The sequence below is a fragment of the Myiozetetes cayanensis genome, unplaced genomic scaffold (genome assembly GCF_022539395.1).
Source record: "Myiozetetes cayanensis isolate MyiCay16 unplaced genomic scaffold, myiCay2020 scf10, whole genome shotgun sequence".
In the NCBI taxonomy this organism is placed as follows: domain Eukaryota; kingdom Metazoa; phylum Chordata; class Aves; order Passeriformes; family Tyrannidae; genus Myiozetetes; species Myiozetetes cayanensis.
Window position 1 is genome coordinate 27816606 of NW_026086605.1, and position 13837 is coordinate 27830442.

The 13837-nt window shown below is 37.6% G+C and overlaps 1 protein-coding gene across 1 annotated transcript in view; it reads left to right on the forward strand.

Moving 5' to 3' along the window:
* GLUD1 (glutamate dehydrogenase 1) overlaps nt 1–13599 on the forward strand; it is a 29352-nt gene extending 15753 nt beyond the window's left edge. The window contains exons 6-13 of the mRNA XM_050340164.1: nt 4096–4275; nt 5980–6117; nt 7156–7293; nt 7420–7500; nt 8335–8458; nt 9699–9790; nt 11532–11594; nt 12235–13599. Coding sequence (XP_050196121.1) covers nt 4096–4275; nt 5980–6117; nt 7156–7293; nt 7420–7500; nt 8335–8458; nt 9699–9790; nt 11532–11594; nt 12235–12354 — 936 coding nt within the window. The 3' untranslated portion in view covers nt 12355–13599. The remainder of the gene's footprint in view (nt 1–4095; nt 4276–5979; nt 6118–7155; nt 7294–7419; nt 7501–8334; nt 8459–9698; nt 9791–11531; nt 11595–12234) is intronic.
* Nucleotides 13600–13837: the final 238 nt, after the last annotated feature.

The window sequence follows — 13837 nt, forward strand, 5'->3', positions numbered from 1 at the left end:
TAAGGTTAGTGTTTTTACACTAGCCTTCAGAAAAGTTTGTTTGATACAATACTGATTGCAAGTGTTCAGCAAAAAAAAAAACACAGTTTTTAAAGGTACAGTTGATCTAAAACAGGTTTCTATTTCTACCATTTTCCTCTATTTTTCATTAGTACTATAGTTATTCAAATTGTTAAACATTTAGTTCATAATAGCTTGTATAGTCTGCAGAATTGAAATCTTTTCCTTTCAGATAAAAGAATTTAAAAGTTTTATGACATAAATGTTTGTCTTTTTGTTCGTTCAAGAGACCATGTAAGTAAAGTTTGCACTATTGGTATAACCTATTAAAGTTGTAACGTTCTCTGCAGTCTCCTAGAAGTAACAAGTAATTGGTGGAGACTTTAGCAAATTCTCCACTGATAGAAATTATTGCCCAGGAGGCAATAAAAGGAATTAAAGTTTTTAAACATTTGTTTTTAATCTTAGCCCTTACTTTGCCATTTGCCCTTACGTTGGGGGGGTTATTTGCACCTGACTGTTGACCAAACACTTCTTGTGTACTCTTGACAGGTTGGATGAAGGAAAAATGTATTATGAACAACTTATTTCTTAGTAGCTGTGTTAATTAATATGCTAATCTATTGCATGTTTGCCTATCCCAGCTCCTTTTGAAATGAAAAGACTCATTCTTTGTACATTCTGCAGTCCCTTCCAAAAGTTTTTCCAAAATACAGCAGGGTGTCTGCCTCCAGTGGTAAGGCATTAGAGCCACCCAACACGTATTTCCCTCTGGCGTGTCTGTTCAAGACGTGCCCAGCTTTCCTGAGACAGTCTCTTGGCAGAATCCTTGTCTGATGCCTTTAACAATAGGAGGATGGAGTGGCCACAGGTTATTCTACATCTAAAATATGATCTAAGGTAACTTATGGGAGGGAAAAAAAGGAATGCTTGAGGAATCAGCTGTGGCAGAGTGATTGAGTTAAATCGCTTTTACACAGAGCTATCTGTTAGACAGGGATACCACTGTAAAACATTACTTGCTTTTTGCTATTCACATATGTAAATTTTTTTAATTAAAACTTGAAACCTGATAAAACCCCAAAATTATGACTTCAAAATGACTTCAACACTCACAGTGGCAACTAGTTCCCTCAGTCATAACTTAAAATTCCAACATTCAACAAAGCTATTGCCTCAAAGCATTTTAAGTTTTCACATTTAATTCATTGCACTAAAATGCATATTTCACTGTGATACAGCAGCACTGTATTTTTACAACTGACACAGAAGGCTCACAGCACATGACCTGTTTTAAGAGTTGAGTTCTCATACAGTGTTATACAAAAGCTTCAGGTTTTTTTAATAGGTGGAAAACTAAACACTGATAGAGGAGAGGTTTTCAAGTGGCTGAATTCCTTACTCTTTCCACTTTGTCATCTCAGCTTGTTGTGTAGTCCTACATATACTCATGATTCAAAATAAAATAACAACTACCGAGGATAAAAATAGAATTTGAGTTACACTACAACAGCTTCTTTTATTCCTAGACTCTCTGCATGGCAATATCTTATTGAAAAATGAAAAAAAAACGGAGAGGATTTAGGAACATTTTTCTGAGTAGTTAATTAAAGAATTGAAACTTAATTTTGTTGGGTTGCTTGTTTGTACATGCAAGAGAGAATGGTAGCCGTGGTGGAACTTCAGAGCTATCATGGAGAATGACCAGGTGTGGAGAAGGCAAGTGGCAATTCTGACAAGGCTCTAAAAAGGGGAATAATCCATCAAAACCAGTTGCTAGAGGAAGCAGATAACTATCTGCTTGAGACACCAAGAGCACAAATAAAGGTGATTAAGGAGTACTAGAAAGTGGCCATGGGGGAAGAAGGGAAGAGAACGCAGAGCAGGAAATGAGCATTGAACAGAAGTGCAACTAGCCATAATTCTGGAGACAGATGGAAGCTGTGCAAGAGACTGCATCCAGCTGAGTGGAAAGATAACTTCAGAGAGAGGAATCTGTCTGAGAAATCTACAGACCTGATGAGTCAGTGTGGTTGCACACAGCTGCTTTCAGGGAGTACGAAGTGGAAAAGATAAGTCAACAGATACAAACAGATAGGGAAAGTCTGCTTGAAACCCAGCACAGAGAGCCAGGAAGCTGGAGAGACAAGGAAACTATTATTGCAGCATGGAAAGGGATTAAGAAAGGAACAAAAGTTATTGTCTAACATTGACAACTAAGTTCATAAACTACTGGTGCTGATATAGAAGTCTTTAATGCTAACCATAAACCATATTCCAAGGTTCTAGTTAAAAGCCACACCCTTTCTTTTTGGCCCAAGACACATTAAATGTGTTTGCTTATTGACTTAAAATCAAAGTTTTTAGGACTTTAACATCGACTGTGGTTTGTATATGTGACTTGAAGAGGATCTGGACCTGTCGTCATTGTCATGCTCTATTTTCTTGCCAAACCGTGCAAGTCGTTAATAACTACCATGTTAACTGTTCCAGAAAATCCATCTGAAGTTGCTGGATCACTGGATTATATATGGCTAAAGTTTTTGATTAAATTAATCCTTTCCGCTCTTCTGTACTTCGTGACACAATCAACTGACTTTTGGGACACACAAAGGGACTTTGATAATTACATTCTTATATATGGTGGGAGGCTGTATTTCTTCAAGTATTTATAAAACAAACATCCTCATTTGTAAATGCATGAAACCTAAGACATAGTTTCAATCTGAAACAGAATAAAACCCTAAAAGTCCATCAAGATGCCAGGCCAAGCTGTTCCTAGCAAAACACCCCTGCTGCTCTTGGTTACGGTTGATATGCCACCAGAGGGAGCAGACAGCTTATGGACAGCAGCGCAGCTGTATTTTGGGAAACTGAATTAGGAGTTCTGTGGCAAGCACAGGATCACTTTTATTCTTAAGGAAGAGTTACCTTAATCTTTATATGTTAGCTCACTATCGTTTTCAAACAAAAAGTTTTAGTTTTTATTATGGCTCTAGTCATCGCCAGCCACTCTGTCTCCGCTTACTTTTGTCTGCTCCTTTCCTTCCTCTCACCAAGCATCTTGCACTCACGCCACAGGCATGCAAATGCATTTGGCACAAGTGATGGAGAGGAGGGAGCCTCCCAGGGAATATGTGACTGGTGGAATGGAAACCCATCCGGCTGCTGGCAGACTCATTTCAGTGGATTCCCTTTCATCCCTACTCTTTCACTTGTGTTGGAAGCCAAGCCACCGTGTGACTGTGCTCCCAGGGTGTGGGAGCATGAGAACCAGAGCTGACAGGAGAGGGAGGTCCAGTGTCTAGTTTGGAAGAATTTTTTTCAAATTATTAATTTCAATTGGAAAAATTAATTCTGGTTTTAAATAGCCATTTTATCTTGGCTAACTATCCGGCATGTGGAGAACTTAATTTTATTGCCATCAAATTAAAAATAGAGGCTTGATTGTATATATTGCTTTTCTGAATAAAAGTAACCTACTTATCTAACTTTTCCCATATGACCTTCATACTGCAGATTTTCCTCTGTGATCAAACAACCCTGTATTCTGACAACAAGAACACATTAGGCCTGTCCTGTCCTTTCAAAATAACTGAGTCTGATATAAAGGAACACTAAACACTGTTAAAAGATTAAAAACCAGTCCAGGGATATGTCTGAGCCCTTAAAAAGATTAAAGCTTCAAGAATAATAATGAAAATTGTGGCTGTAATAGGAGCTGACTTTGAGAAACATCTCTCAAAGCTTTTTGATTTGTCAAAGGTGTGCTTGTTGCTAACAGTACAATGTGGATGTCGCCATGGTTAACTAAACACAGACTGAAGTTAACAAACACTCTTAAAGACATCAAAAAATTACAGGCTATATCCAATATTGCATTGCACAACTTCCCTGACATTTACTGGAGTAGTTCAGAGGTGTTCACACACAGTGAGGAAGGAAATCATCTTTACAAACTAAATGTATATAAGCTATATCACATTCTGACTCTTAAGATCCCGGTTTTCCCTTATCTCTACAGTGTACAAAACTTCTTGTTCCAGCTGCTGTTTGATTAATTCCCTATCTCACAAGTCCCTCACTGTTTTACAGGATATTAATGCCCACGCATGTGTAACTGGTAAACCCATCAGCCAGGGCGGGATCCATGGACGTATATCTGCAACTGGTCGGGGTGTCTTCCATGGAATTGAAAATTTCATCAATGAAGCGTCATATATGAGTTTATTAGGAATGACTCCTGGATTTGGAGATAAAACATTTGCTGTTCAGGTAAATTTTTTCTTTTGAATGGAGGAAAAAGTAGGAAACAGACTTTCAGTAGAGCTGCTTTTAAAAAGAGCTGTAGCCCTTAAAACCTGATAGGGTTTTAAAACTTTCAAGTTCACCTTTGCTCTCAAAATTCAGAAACACTTTTCAGGCAACATAGGTGCCCTTTATTTTGGACTGTTTCATAAAAACTGAACTTTGAATTGCACCCTATAGGCTCAAAGCCAAATCTCTAGTTTTTACAAACATAAGCTGCAAACACCAAAATGAAATACTATTACAGGAGGTCTTTAAGGCCTTGCACACTTTTCAGTGAGCTGTGACACTGTTTCTGCCTATACAAAATCTGTTGCAGTGTTTTATAATAAAAAATTCAAGGAGAGAAGGAATTGATGGTTATGTTCGTGTTTCACTATGGAATGAGCAGTTGGGAAAATAGGAAACCAATACCATATCCTGAATTTGTAGGTTGAATGCACATTTTTGGTGTTCATAAGACTTGAGGATTTATGTAGCTGAATTTCAAAGAAATAACTTGTTCAGCTTTAAACAGTATGTTAAATGGAGGATGTGAGAAACTGATCTGGTTGGTCGTTAGAAATAGCAGAGTAATTGTAACCTCCAAGTTGTCCTCCAGTTAACCTGCAGGCTGGAACAAACATCCCTGCCCTGCACGGACCCTGCAGCACACTCATCTCCCTGCACTTTGGCATTTTTGTGCCTGGCAGAGGACTAACCAACAGGCACTTTAGCAGAATTTAGGCTGAAAACGTGGCTGTAAGAATAGCTGAAAATTCCTGTAGGAAAACAGGCATAAAGCATTTCAAAGAGACCTCATGCGTGGCAGACTGTTGTATTGAAGTTTGCTTCTAATGCATAATCAAAAATCCTAAATATAGTTGGAGTTACGTTAGACAAGACTTTAATATTCAGCTTTTTCTTCAGCACAGAATTGTACTGCAAACTTTTGATGTTGATCATGTGACTTTTGGGTCTGCTGTGTGTTCCTTTACTTCCAGAATGTCAGCATTCTGAAAGGAAAGGAACATGATGGCCTGGAATTATGTTTTCTACACATGTAAGGATGTAAAGTATGATAATGAAATACAAGATTATCTAAACTTAAATTTAGGGAGTCTGTTTTGTACAGGGCCACTTCAGAGTGTTAGAAATTACATAGCTTCCTACTAGTTTGCTACTTCAGTGTGATGAACTAGTTATATTCCTTTGTTTAATTCTTTCCACTGTGGGATGGTTTTACACTTGTAAGCCTTCTTTACCCAAATTAAATGAGAATACTTTTTGTCCTGCAAATATTAGTCAAACCTCTGAATAGTCATACAAAAATCTACTAATCCCTATAAGACGGTGCCAGTTATAAAATACACATAAAGTTCCTATGTTGATAAATATCATAGTTTTGACACTTTCATAGTAGCATTAGTTCTTCCTTTCTGTATTTCCAGTATAAAAAACTTAGCACAACCGTATATTGCTGGCTACAGTGCATAAGTTCTGCAGTGGTATTCAGACAAGAACGGAGTGCATGTAAATTTCTTCCACCTTTCCTATACAAATCATCTAATGCCAAGACGTGCCAGTAGATTAGACTATTTAAAACTATTCGAAACTGTATAAACCATAACAATAATAATCATGATTTAGGTGAAGGGTTACCTACTTTCCCCTTTCTCTTTCCACCTTCAGGGATTTGGTAATGTGGGCTTACATTCTATGAGATACTTGCATCGTTACGGAGCAAAATGCGTCGCTGTCGGGGAGTTTAACGGTTCTATCTGGAATCCTGACGGGATTGACCCAAAGGAACTAGAAGATTTCAAATTGGTATGAAACTTAACTAAGCAGAAAGTGTTTTATTTTTGCCAGCTTAGGATGACACTTTAGACTGGTGTTAATTTGCGATATTTAAATCATGCTGCAATTAGTCCTTACAAAATGGCTTAGAAATGTTGACTCTTCTGACTTTTCTTCTTATTTACCCTTTGACTTGACTCTCAGAAGAATGCCTGTGTGTATACAGGCTAATTACTTTGCTTTTAGAATTGGACTTCAGTATTATTTTGCTTTTCTCATGCCTAAACTAGGAAAGATGTCTTAAGGAACCAGGGCAAGGAGATTCCTGAAGGATTCCTGACTGAGAATCACAAGCATATAGTCATTTTAAGACCTACACTTTCACTGCTTTTTAACTGTTGAATGTTTCTGAAAGAATGAAAGCCTGTCTTGCAGTGTGACTTGAATGTGCAGTTTATAATAACAACTGGATATGGTCTTTTTATTTCAGTTTCCAAGTGAAGCAGACTTGAGGGGACAGGCACTAAAATGCAGTCTTCTACTTGAAGTTTCTAAGAGCCTTATTTGATATTTCCTCTTTTAGATAGGGAGTATTTGAATGTTTTTAATCACTCTTAGAAGAACGGAAAGATTTGTCACTACACAAAGGCTATCGTTGTAGTACTTTAAAATAGTACTTCTGAATCTTCTGTGATGCAGCTTAGCCTATGTGTAGCACTAGTGAGTCATTTCAGTTGCTTGAAAACTATTTTAAGAGCTGAGAGGGACCCTTTTTTTCATACTCCAGAGCCCAAATGATTATCAGTGTCTTTGGCCAGACAGCAGTTATGCCTCAATCCCAGTCTTGGGAACTTTGACTGTTATTTGAGCTTTGTATCTTGCTTTTGCTTTTAATATCTAATCTAAGTATAGATAAGAATTATGTTATGTGCTGTCCTTCTAGTACTGTTTCCTTTTTTTTTTTTTTTTTTTTTTTCCTATTTCGGAAGTCAGAGGAAGGGAAGGAATTCATACAAGTGCTCACACACTCACACACTAAAAACACCCTGGTTTGTTTTGCTCGCACAGCAACACGGGACAATCATGGGCTTCCCTAAAGCAAAGCCACTCGAGGGCAGTATTCTGGAAACAGACTGTGACATTCTCATCCCTGCTGCCAGCGAGAAACAGTTGACCAAGGCAAATGCTCACAAGGTTAAAGCAAAAGTAAGTCAAAGAATTCAAATGTAAATAAAAAATTGGGAAGGTCTGTCTAAATACTAATATTTGATAATTAGCATGAACAAAACCCAAATATATACCTCTGAGTTACTCTGCTGTGATTTCTTTCAGATTATTGCTGAAGGTGCCAATGGGCCTACGACTCCTGAAGCTGACAAAATCTTCTTGGAGCGGAATATCATGGTTATCCCTGTAAGGTTCTATTATGACCTTTGATTTTCATTACAAAAATAACGTTTTTGTGAATTGTAGGAAGACGTTATTTATTGAAGGCTTTTATTAATAGCCACTCATTCTCTCAGAGTGGTTTTTTAATAACAGATGTCTAGGAAATGGTTGTCAGTGTTGCTTAAGAATGGCAGTATTTTATTAAAGATCTCTCTGCAACTGTAAATGACCAAAGGTAACTGTTACACGAAGGCTATGTATTTGAAAAAGAGAACAATGCACAACTGGTTCTTAAATCTCTAGTTTTGCATTTTGGATTATTAGCTGACATCTGCTCAACTAAAAAGTGCACTAAGCAAATGAAGAAGAAAGAATAAATATACTGGCCAGTTTGTAGACATTGTATATCTGGGTGATACTGTAGACTGTATGGAGTAAATGTTGTCTGTAGTGATAATTTGAAAGAATAAGACCTAGCCAAGTATAATGACAATTTTTTCCTAGAGAAAGGCTGCCCTGATCAAGAGGTATTGCTAGACAGAGTGGCTGATCTTCAGCTTTTACTCACTGAGGTGGCCTAAGGATGCCCTGATATTTTTGATTAAATGCTTGTGCTAAAATAGAGGTAATCAGTCAAGCACACCTGAACTTCAGGTGTTCTAAAGTCAAGTCCTCTTTTAAATCAGTAGAAGTAATGCCTGGACTGCAGAAGAGGGTAAGTGTTGTCCTGTAAGAGTAAGAACTGAATTGTCTTCTGTACTGCAGTTTAAACTAGTGCTTTGTACATAATAGTTCTGCTTGCTTTGAGCTGCCTTTGTCACATGCTCACAGTTCAAAATATTTGCTATTTCTGTGCAGGATCTTTACCTGAATGCTGGTGGTGTAACAGTATCCTATTTTGAATGGCTGAAAAACTTGAACCACGTCAGTTATGGCCGTTTGACTTTCAAATACGAAAGGGATTCAAACTACCACTTGCTCAGTAAGTGCTCGGTTCCACTTCCACACACTGTTTAATTAATAGGTTGGACTAGCAAACACCAAATGTGGGACAAATAAATACAGAACTAATTAAAATTCACCACAGTTTCCTGATGAGTCTGTAACTACTTTGTACTGAAGAATAGAGAAGTTTTCATGGGTTAATTGACTTGCAACTCTGATGGCTTAAGTTAAACACATAGTTTTGCAATTGTCTTTTCATTCTTCCCTCAGTTTTGTAAAAATACTGAAGTCAGGCCACTTATGTGAAATACTTATTGCTTCTTAAAAAACATCTTTCAGCTGTACACTTGGTATTTGAGAAGTATTCAGTTTGAGTAGGTAACATTGTTCTGCACATACAACAACAGAGGATTTCTATGAAGGACAAGGATGTATTTGGTACAGGCACTGTAAAAATCTGCTTATGGCCTGCAGCCCCACTTATGGTCATTCTGTGCTACTTAGTTTCTGGGAAAGAATACCAATTACACGGAGAGAGGAACCTTAATGGAGAAGTACTGGAGGATGTCGCTCCATTTTAAACAATGTTCTGTAGAAAACATGTAAATTTTGAGACATAGGACTTCACAAAACATACACCTGCATGATTTTAAATATAACCTTTTCTCATGAATCATACTTTCAAGGTGTTTCTAAAGTAGTTGAGAGTTACAGAAATTCTCATTCAAATCCCTTCCTTAGCTTCAAGATGCTCTGATGTTGTTGAGGAGTTTCAGAATTTCAGGAATTAAGATGAGATAAATATCAATGAAAATACCAAAGCACTGCTCATGTCCTAAGGGAAAAAAACCCTAAAATTCCACCTGGGCTTTTTTCTTAGCAATTACTGTATATTCCAAGTGCAGTATGGGAGAATTGATTGCTTTAACTTCAAGAAATAGTTTGTCTAATACTATCTATCAAGTTAGGAAAATTAATCCAGATTATCAGTTTTATAAGATTAGTAAAATCAGTAAATCCAGTTCCTTGCCCTGCAACTGTACTATAACAGTATTACTACTAATACTGGAGTCATTCACATATAAAACCAGAAAAAAATCAGTATCTTTCCCTTTTTTTAGAAAAACAAAATAAGATGACTCCGTTTACCCACAGCCCCTACAGTCTGCATTTCATGCTACTGAGTGCTCAAAGTCTTGGGGTTGCCACCTTTGTTAGGGAGCACACTGCTCTCCTTGTCTGTTACCTTACATCTATTTTTTTTTTTTCCTTTCTAGTGTCTGTCCAGGAAAGCTTGGAAAGAAAATTTGGGAAACATGGGGGAACTATTCCAGTTGTGCCTACAGCAGAATTTCAGGATAGGATATCGGTAAGTAGCTGCTGCTGGATTCTTAACTGTTAGAGTAGATGTATCCTGATATTATAACTGCAATCTGAAATTTTACTGTTGTAGCTACCACAGAGCATTTTTCCCCAAGCAAGGCATTAACACCTAGTTAGCCTGATGGTCAAATAAATAAAGCAAGCAAATGATCTGACCTGCTTAAGAATACTGGAAATAAGCTATTTTTTCTTTCTTTTACTTGAGCCTGTGCAATATGCCTCAGGTAAAATTCATTGCTATCTCATGGTGGGGAAATTTCCATATAAAATGATGGGTTGTGAGTTCATCCCTTTGCATTCAAGTGGAAGTTTTGGAGGTAATGACAAAATATAAGCTTAGAAATCCATAGCAATCAAAAAGCAAACCCAGCATTAGAAATTATTCTGAAGTGAAAATGTAAGACTGATTTGTGATGCCACCAGATAAATCCCCTGTGTCTGCTTTCTAAATACTGTGTGCAGGTTGGGTCTCTGGATCTTCAAAACATTATAGATGTGGGAAAAGTTCAGAGCAAGATCACAAGGATACCCAAAAGTATGGAAGCTTCTCATACATGGAACAATGAGCTACCCTTGATCTTACTGGCCTGAACTAGTCAGGGGGCCGAGAGAGTCATCTACAGAATGAGTGATGTGAAAATAGGCAGGTACAGATAGACAGTTCACCACATGGAATGGTGAAAGAGAATGGGATGTGTTCAAACAAAACCAGCACAGTGAGGTGCAGAATGAAGAATAAGGGGATGGTTCCTAGCACAGCAGCCTGTTCTGCCAAAAGGTGCATGGAAACTAAAAGCATCAGTCAGCTTGTTTTCAATCACAAGTTCAGGAGGAGGAGGGGCAAATGTTGGGGTATAGAAGTCCAGTGAGTTGTGAAAAACATTAAACTATCTTCCTCAGGAGGAAAACAGGGAAATTTATATGGACTTGGACTGCTGTCAGGTGATAGAAATAGACTTTAACCTGATCCAGTATGATGCTAGCATTTTCATACATGTTAGGTTTTATGAGTAGCATTCCTGATAGTTTTGTGGCTTAAAGCAATTGCTGGATCTCTTAAACACAAGCCATAGAAACTGATATAGTACTTTCTACTTCCAGCCCTAATTTGAGGGAAATTGTATATATTGTGGAGGCACCTGTCAAATTATTAGTAAATTACAGCAATCAGGACAATGCAACATTGAAGCTGATACTGAGTCATCCTAATTCAGGCGGTCTACAAATACTTACTGCGCTGTGTATTTAAATTTTAATGGGAACAAAGTTGTTTTGGAGTTGCTCAGGGCTAATACAATGTGGAGAATATGAATTTAGGATTTATGCCCTTCCTAAAACCTGACTGTCTTCAAAGGAATTGCAAGAAACTTGTGTAGGTTATGGACTCTTGGGAGCTTTTTTGTTTAATATTTACTGTGCGTTCTGAAGGCTGAAAACAGTAGTTACAACATCAATAAAAGAACGCATCATGCATCTAAAAGCTATAAAAGACTTCAGTGCTTAGATCTGAGGTTTTAGAATTGAATTGGCCATAACTAGCTCTTCAAGTAACACAGTAAAGGTGATTTAGATTCTTCACCAATCTTTAGAAGAAATTGAGTGAGCAAGCTCCAGTAATTAAGGGAATCCAACATGTCATTGTCCCTAATGCGCCTTTGTGTTTTGTCACTGTCCCTAATCCCTTTGTGTTTTGGATTAAACCCTGATTTTATTCCCTGTTGTTGCAGGGTGCATCTGAGAAAGACATTGTCCACTCTGGGTTGGCTTACACAATGGAGCGTTCTGCCAGGGTAAATACTGCACTACTGCATAGACTTATATGAGACAAAACTCACCTGACTTTGGGACAGTTTTTGAATAGATCGAACAGAATTTCTCTGCAATTAAAGGAATAGATAGACAATACATGATAATGGGAGTTACCATGAGTGTGAAGTATTTCTGCTCTGTGCCATCATGGCCACCTTTAACTGGATATGATAAACATTAGAGATTAATACAGGAAATGAAGAAGTATTTTCTAGTAGAAGCTGTAGTAATTAAAAACTTTTGAGTTGTCTTCCTGTACCTGGCTAATCTGGGATGCACACGTAAGAGTGCTTTACTTTACCATTAGCAGTTTTAGATTGATCCCTCTCTGCTGTGTTTTTAATTAATGAAACAAAGACTACAGGGAGAGACAAGATGTTTCAAGTATCTGAAGTACATATTGGTCTAAGACTTGAAAAGGGCTAATATAATAACCTGGGAAAGATTTTCTTCCTTTCAGTTCTCAGTTATAAGGGGAGTCAGGACATTTTGTAATTGATCCACAAAGAATCAGAGCTCTTGATACGAATCTAGCAGCTCCTACCTGGGATCCTGCAGGCAGAATTGTTCAGCTCCTAGGGAGGACCTCGCAGAAATCACATGTAACCTTTTCTGTTTCAGCAAATCATGCGTACTGCCATGACGTACAACCTGGGTCTGGACCTGAGAACAGCTGCCTATGTCAATGCAATTGAGAAAGTCTTCAAAGTGTACAATGAGGCTGGTTTGACCTTTACATAAACAGGCCACGACCGCTCCTTGTTGTATCCCACCCCTCTCGCTGTTAATGTACCCTCTTCTCGAGAAAGCTTATCACAAGTTTACATGTAACCACAAAATTTTCTTTTCTTCTGACATTATAGTGGATTCTATTCTCAATTAGTTTCAGTTCCAAACTAGTCTTTTTTACAATAAAAATCCATGGATTAGGAAATTGTATACAAGTATGTATCTGAAGATAACAGTTCATCTGCACTTGTGGGGGCCATTCTGGGTATTTCGCCTACAAAACAAAATGGTACATTTTATGTATGAAAGAGTGGTCTTGCCACCTGAGCCACTTCTCAGACTTCAGATCAGATACTGTACTCTGTGAGCACTTAGCTCATTATTACTTCATGCACTTTTGTTTAATGACGTAATTTTGGCTTCAGCACTTTCAGTAAGGCCTTGTATGATCAATGCTGTGGCATTGTCAAAGGAAGAATGGGCCTCCAGCAGGGATTAACTTTGATAGGAGTCTAGTTTTTATTTGTAGTAAAGCTTCAGGCCTGATTCTCTTTAGGCAATATTTTTTCTTTAACTGTGCTGCTGTTACAGGACTGCCTGTTATTGCTTGTTCAAGCTAGTTTGACTGTCATCATGAAGTATGTAGCGCTGACAGACTAATATTTTTATAAGCTGAAACTATCAAAGCAACTCTAGTTATGTTTTTAATCAAGTTATCTACATAATTACTCTGACTATAGGGTGTTTCCTTTTTTTTAAAAAGGGATATTCTGAATTTAGTAAGCAATCATACTTAGGTTTTTTTGGAATTCTTTTTCAGTCTTTTCCTTTCAGAGGCTTTCTGAAAATTAGATACTGCCTCAATGAACAACTAAAGTGAAACTGAACCCAGAAATCATTGGCCAAACCACAGAGGAGCTAAGATGCTGCTATAAACTTAATCCACTGTCTTAACACACACAGCCTTTTTTTTTTTTTTGTCATCAGGAGGTCTTGAGAATTTTGAACATCTTAGAGTACAACAAAAGGGACCTCAACCAAATATTGGATCAAGCACAGTTTTTGAAGTGTAAGGCTTTTGTCCCTGGAGTCCCCTTGAAGTGCCAGATGTTATTTATGTAATGAATATGAATGTTTTTTTAAAAAGACAACTAGTCCCTCCCAGAAACTCATGCTTTTTTCCTAACTACTTTGTAACTGCATGACATAACCTGGAGAGAGAGCAGTTATTAAAAAAAGTTGACCTTTCCAAACCTACTATGGTGGTGTATTACTGTCTTCTATTTCATGCAGTAGCTTTCTGTAGTTACAATCAACCTGAAAATCTTCACAGCACACTTGTGTGTTTATTACGTGCTCACTGCTGAGATGCTGCCCCTGAGTTTTCTTAAGGGGGCTCACTAATACTTCTCTTCAACTCGCCTGTCAGCAAGACTTTTGAAATTGGATATATTTGGTAAATCATTTCAAGTCTTTTTACTGTGTCTTCTCAGAT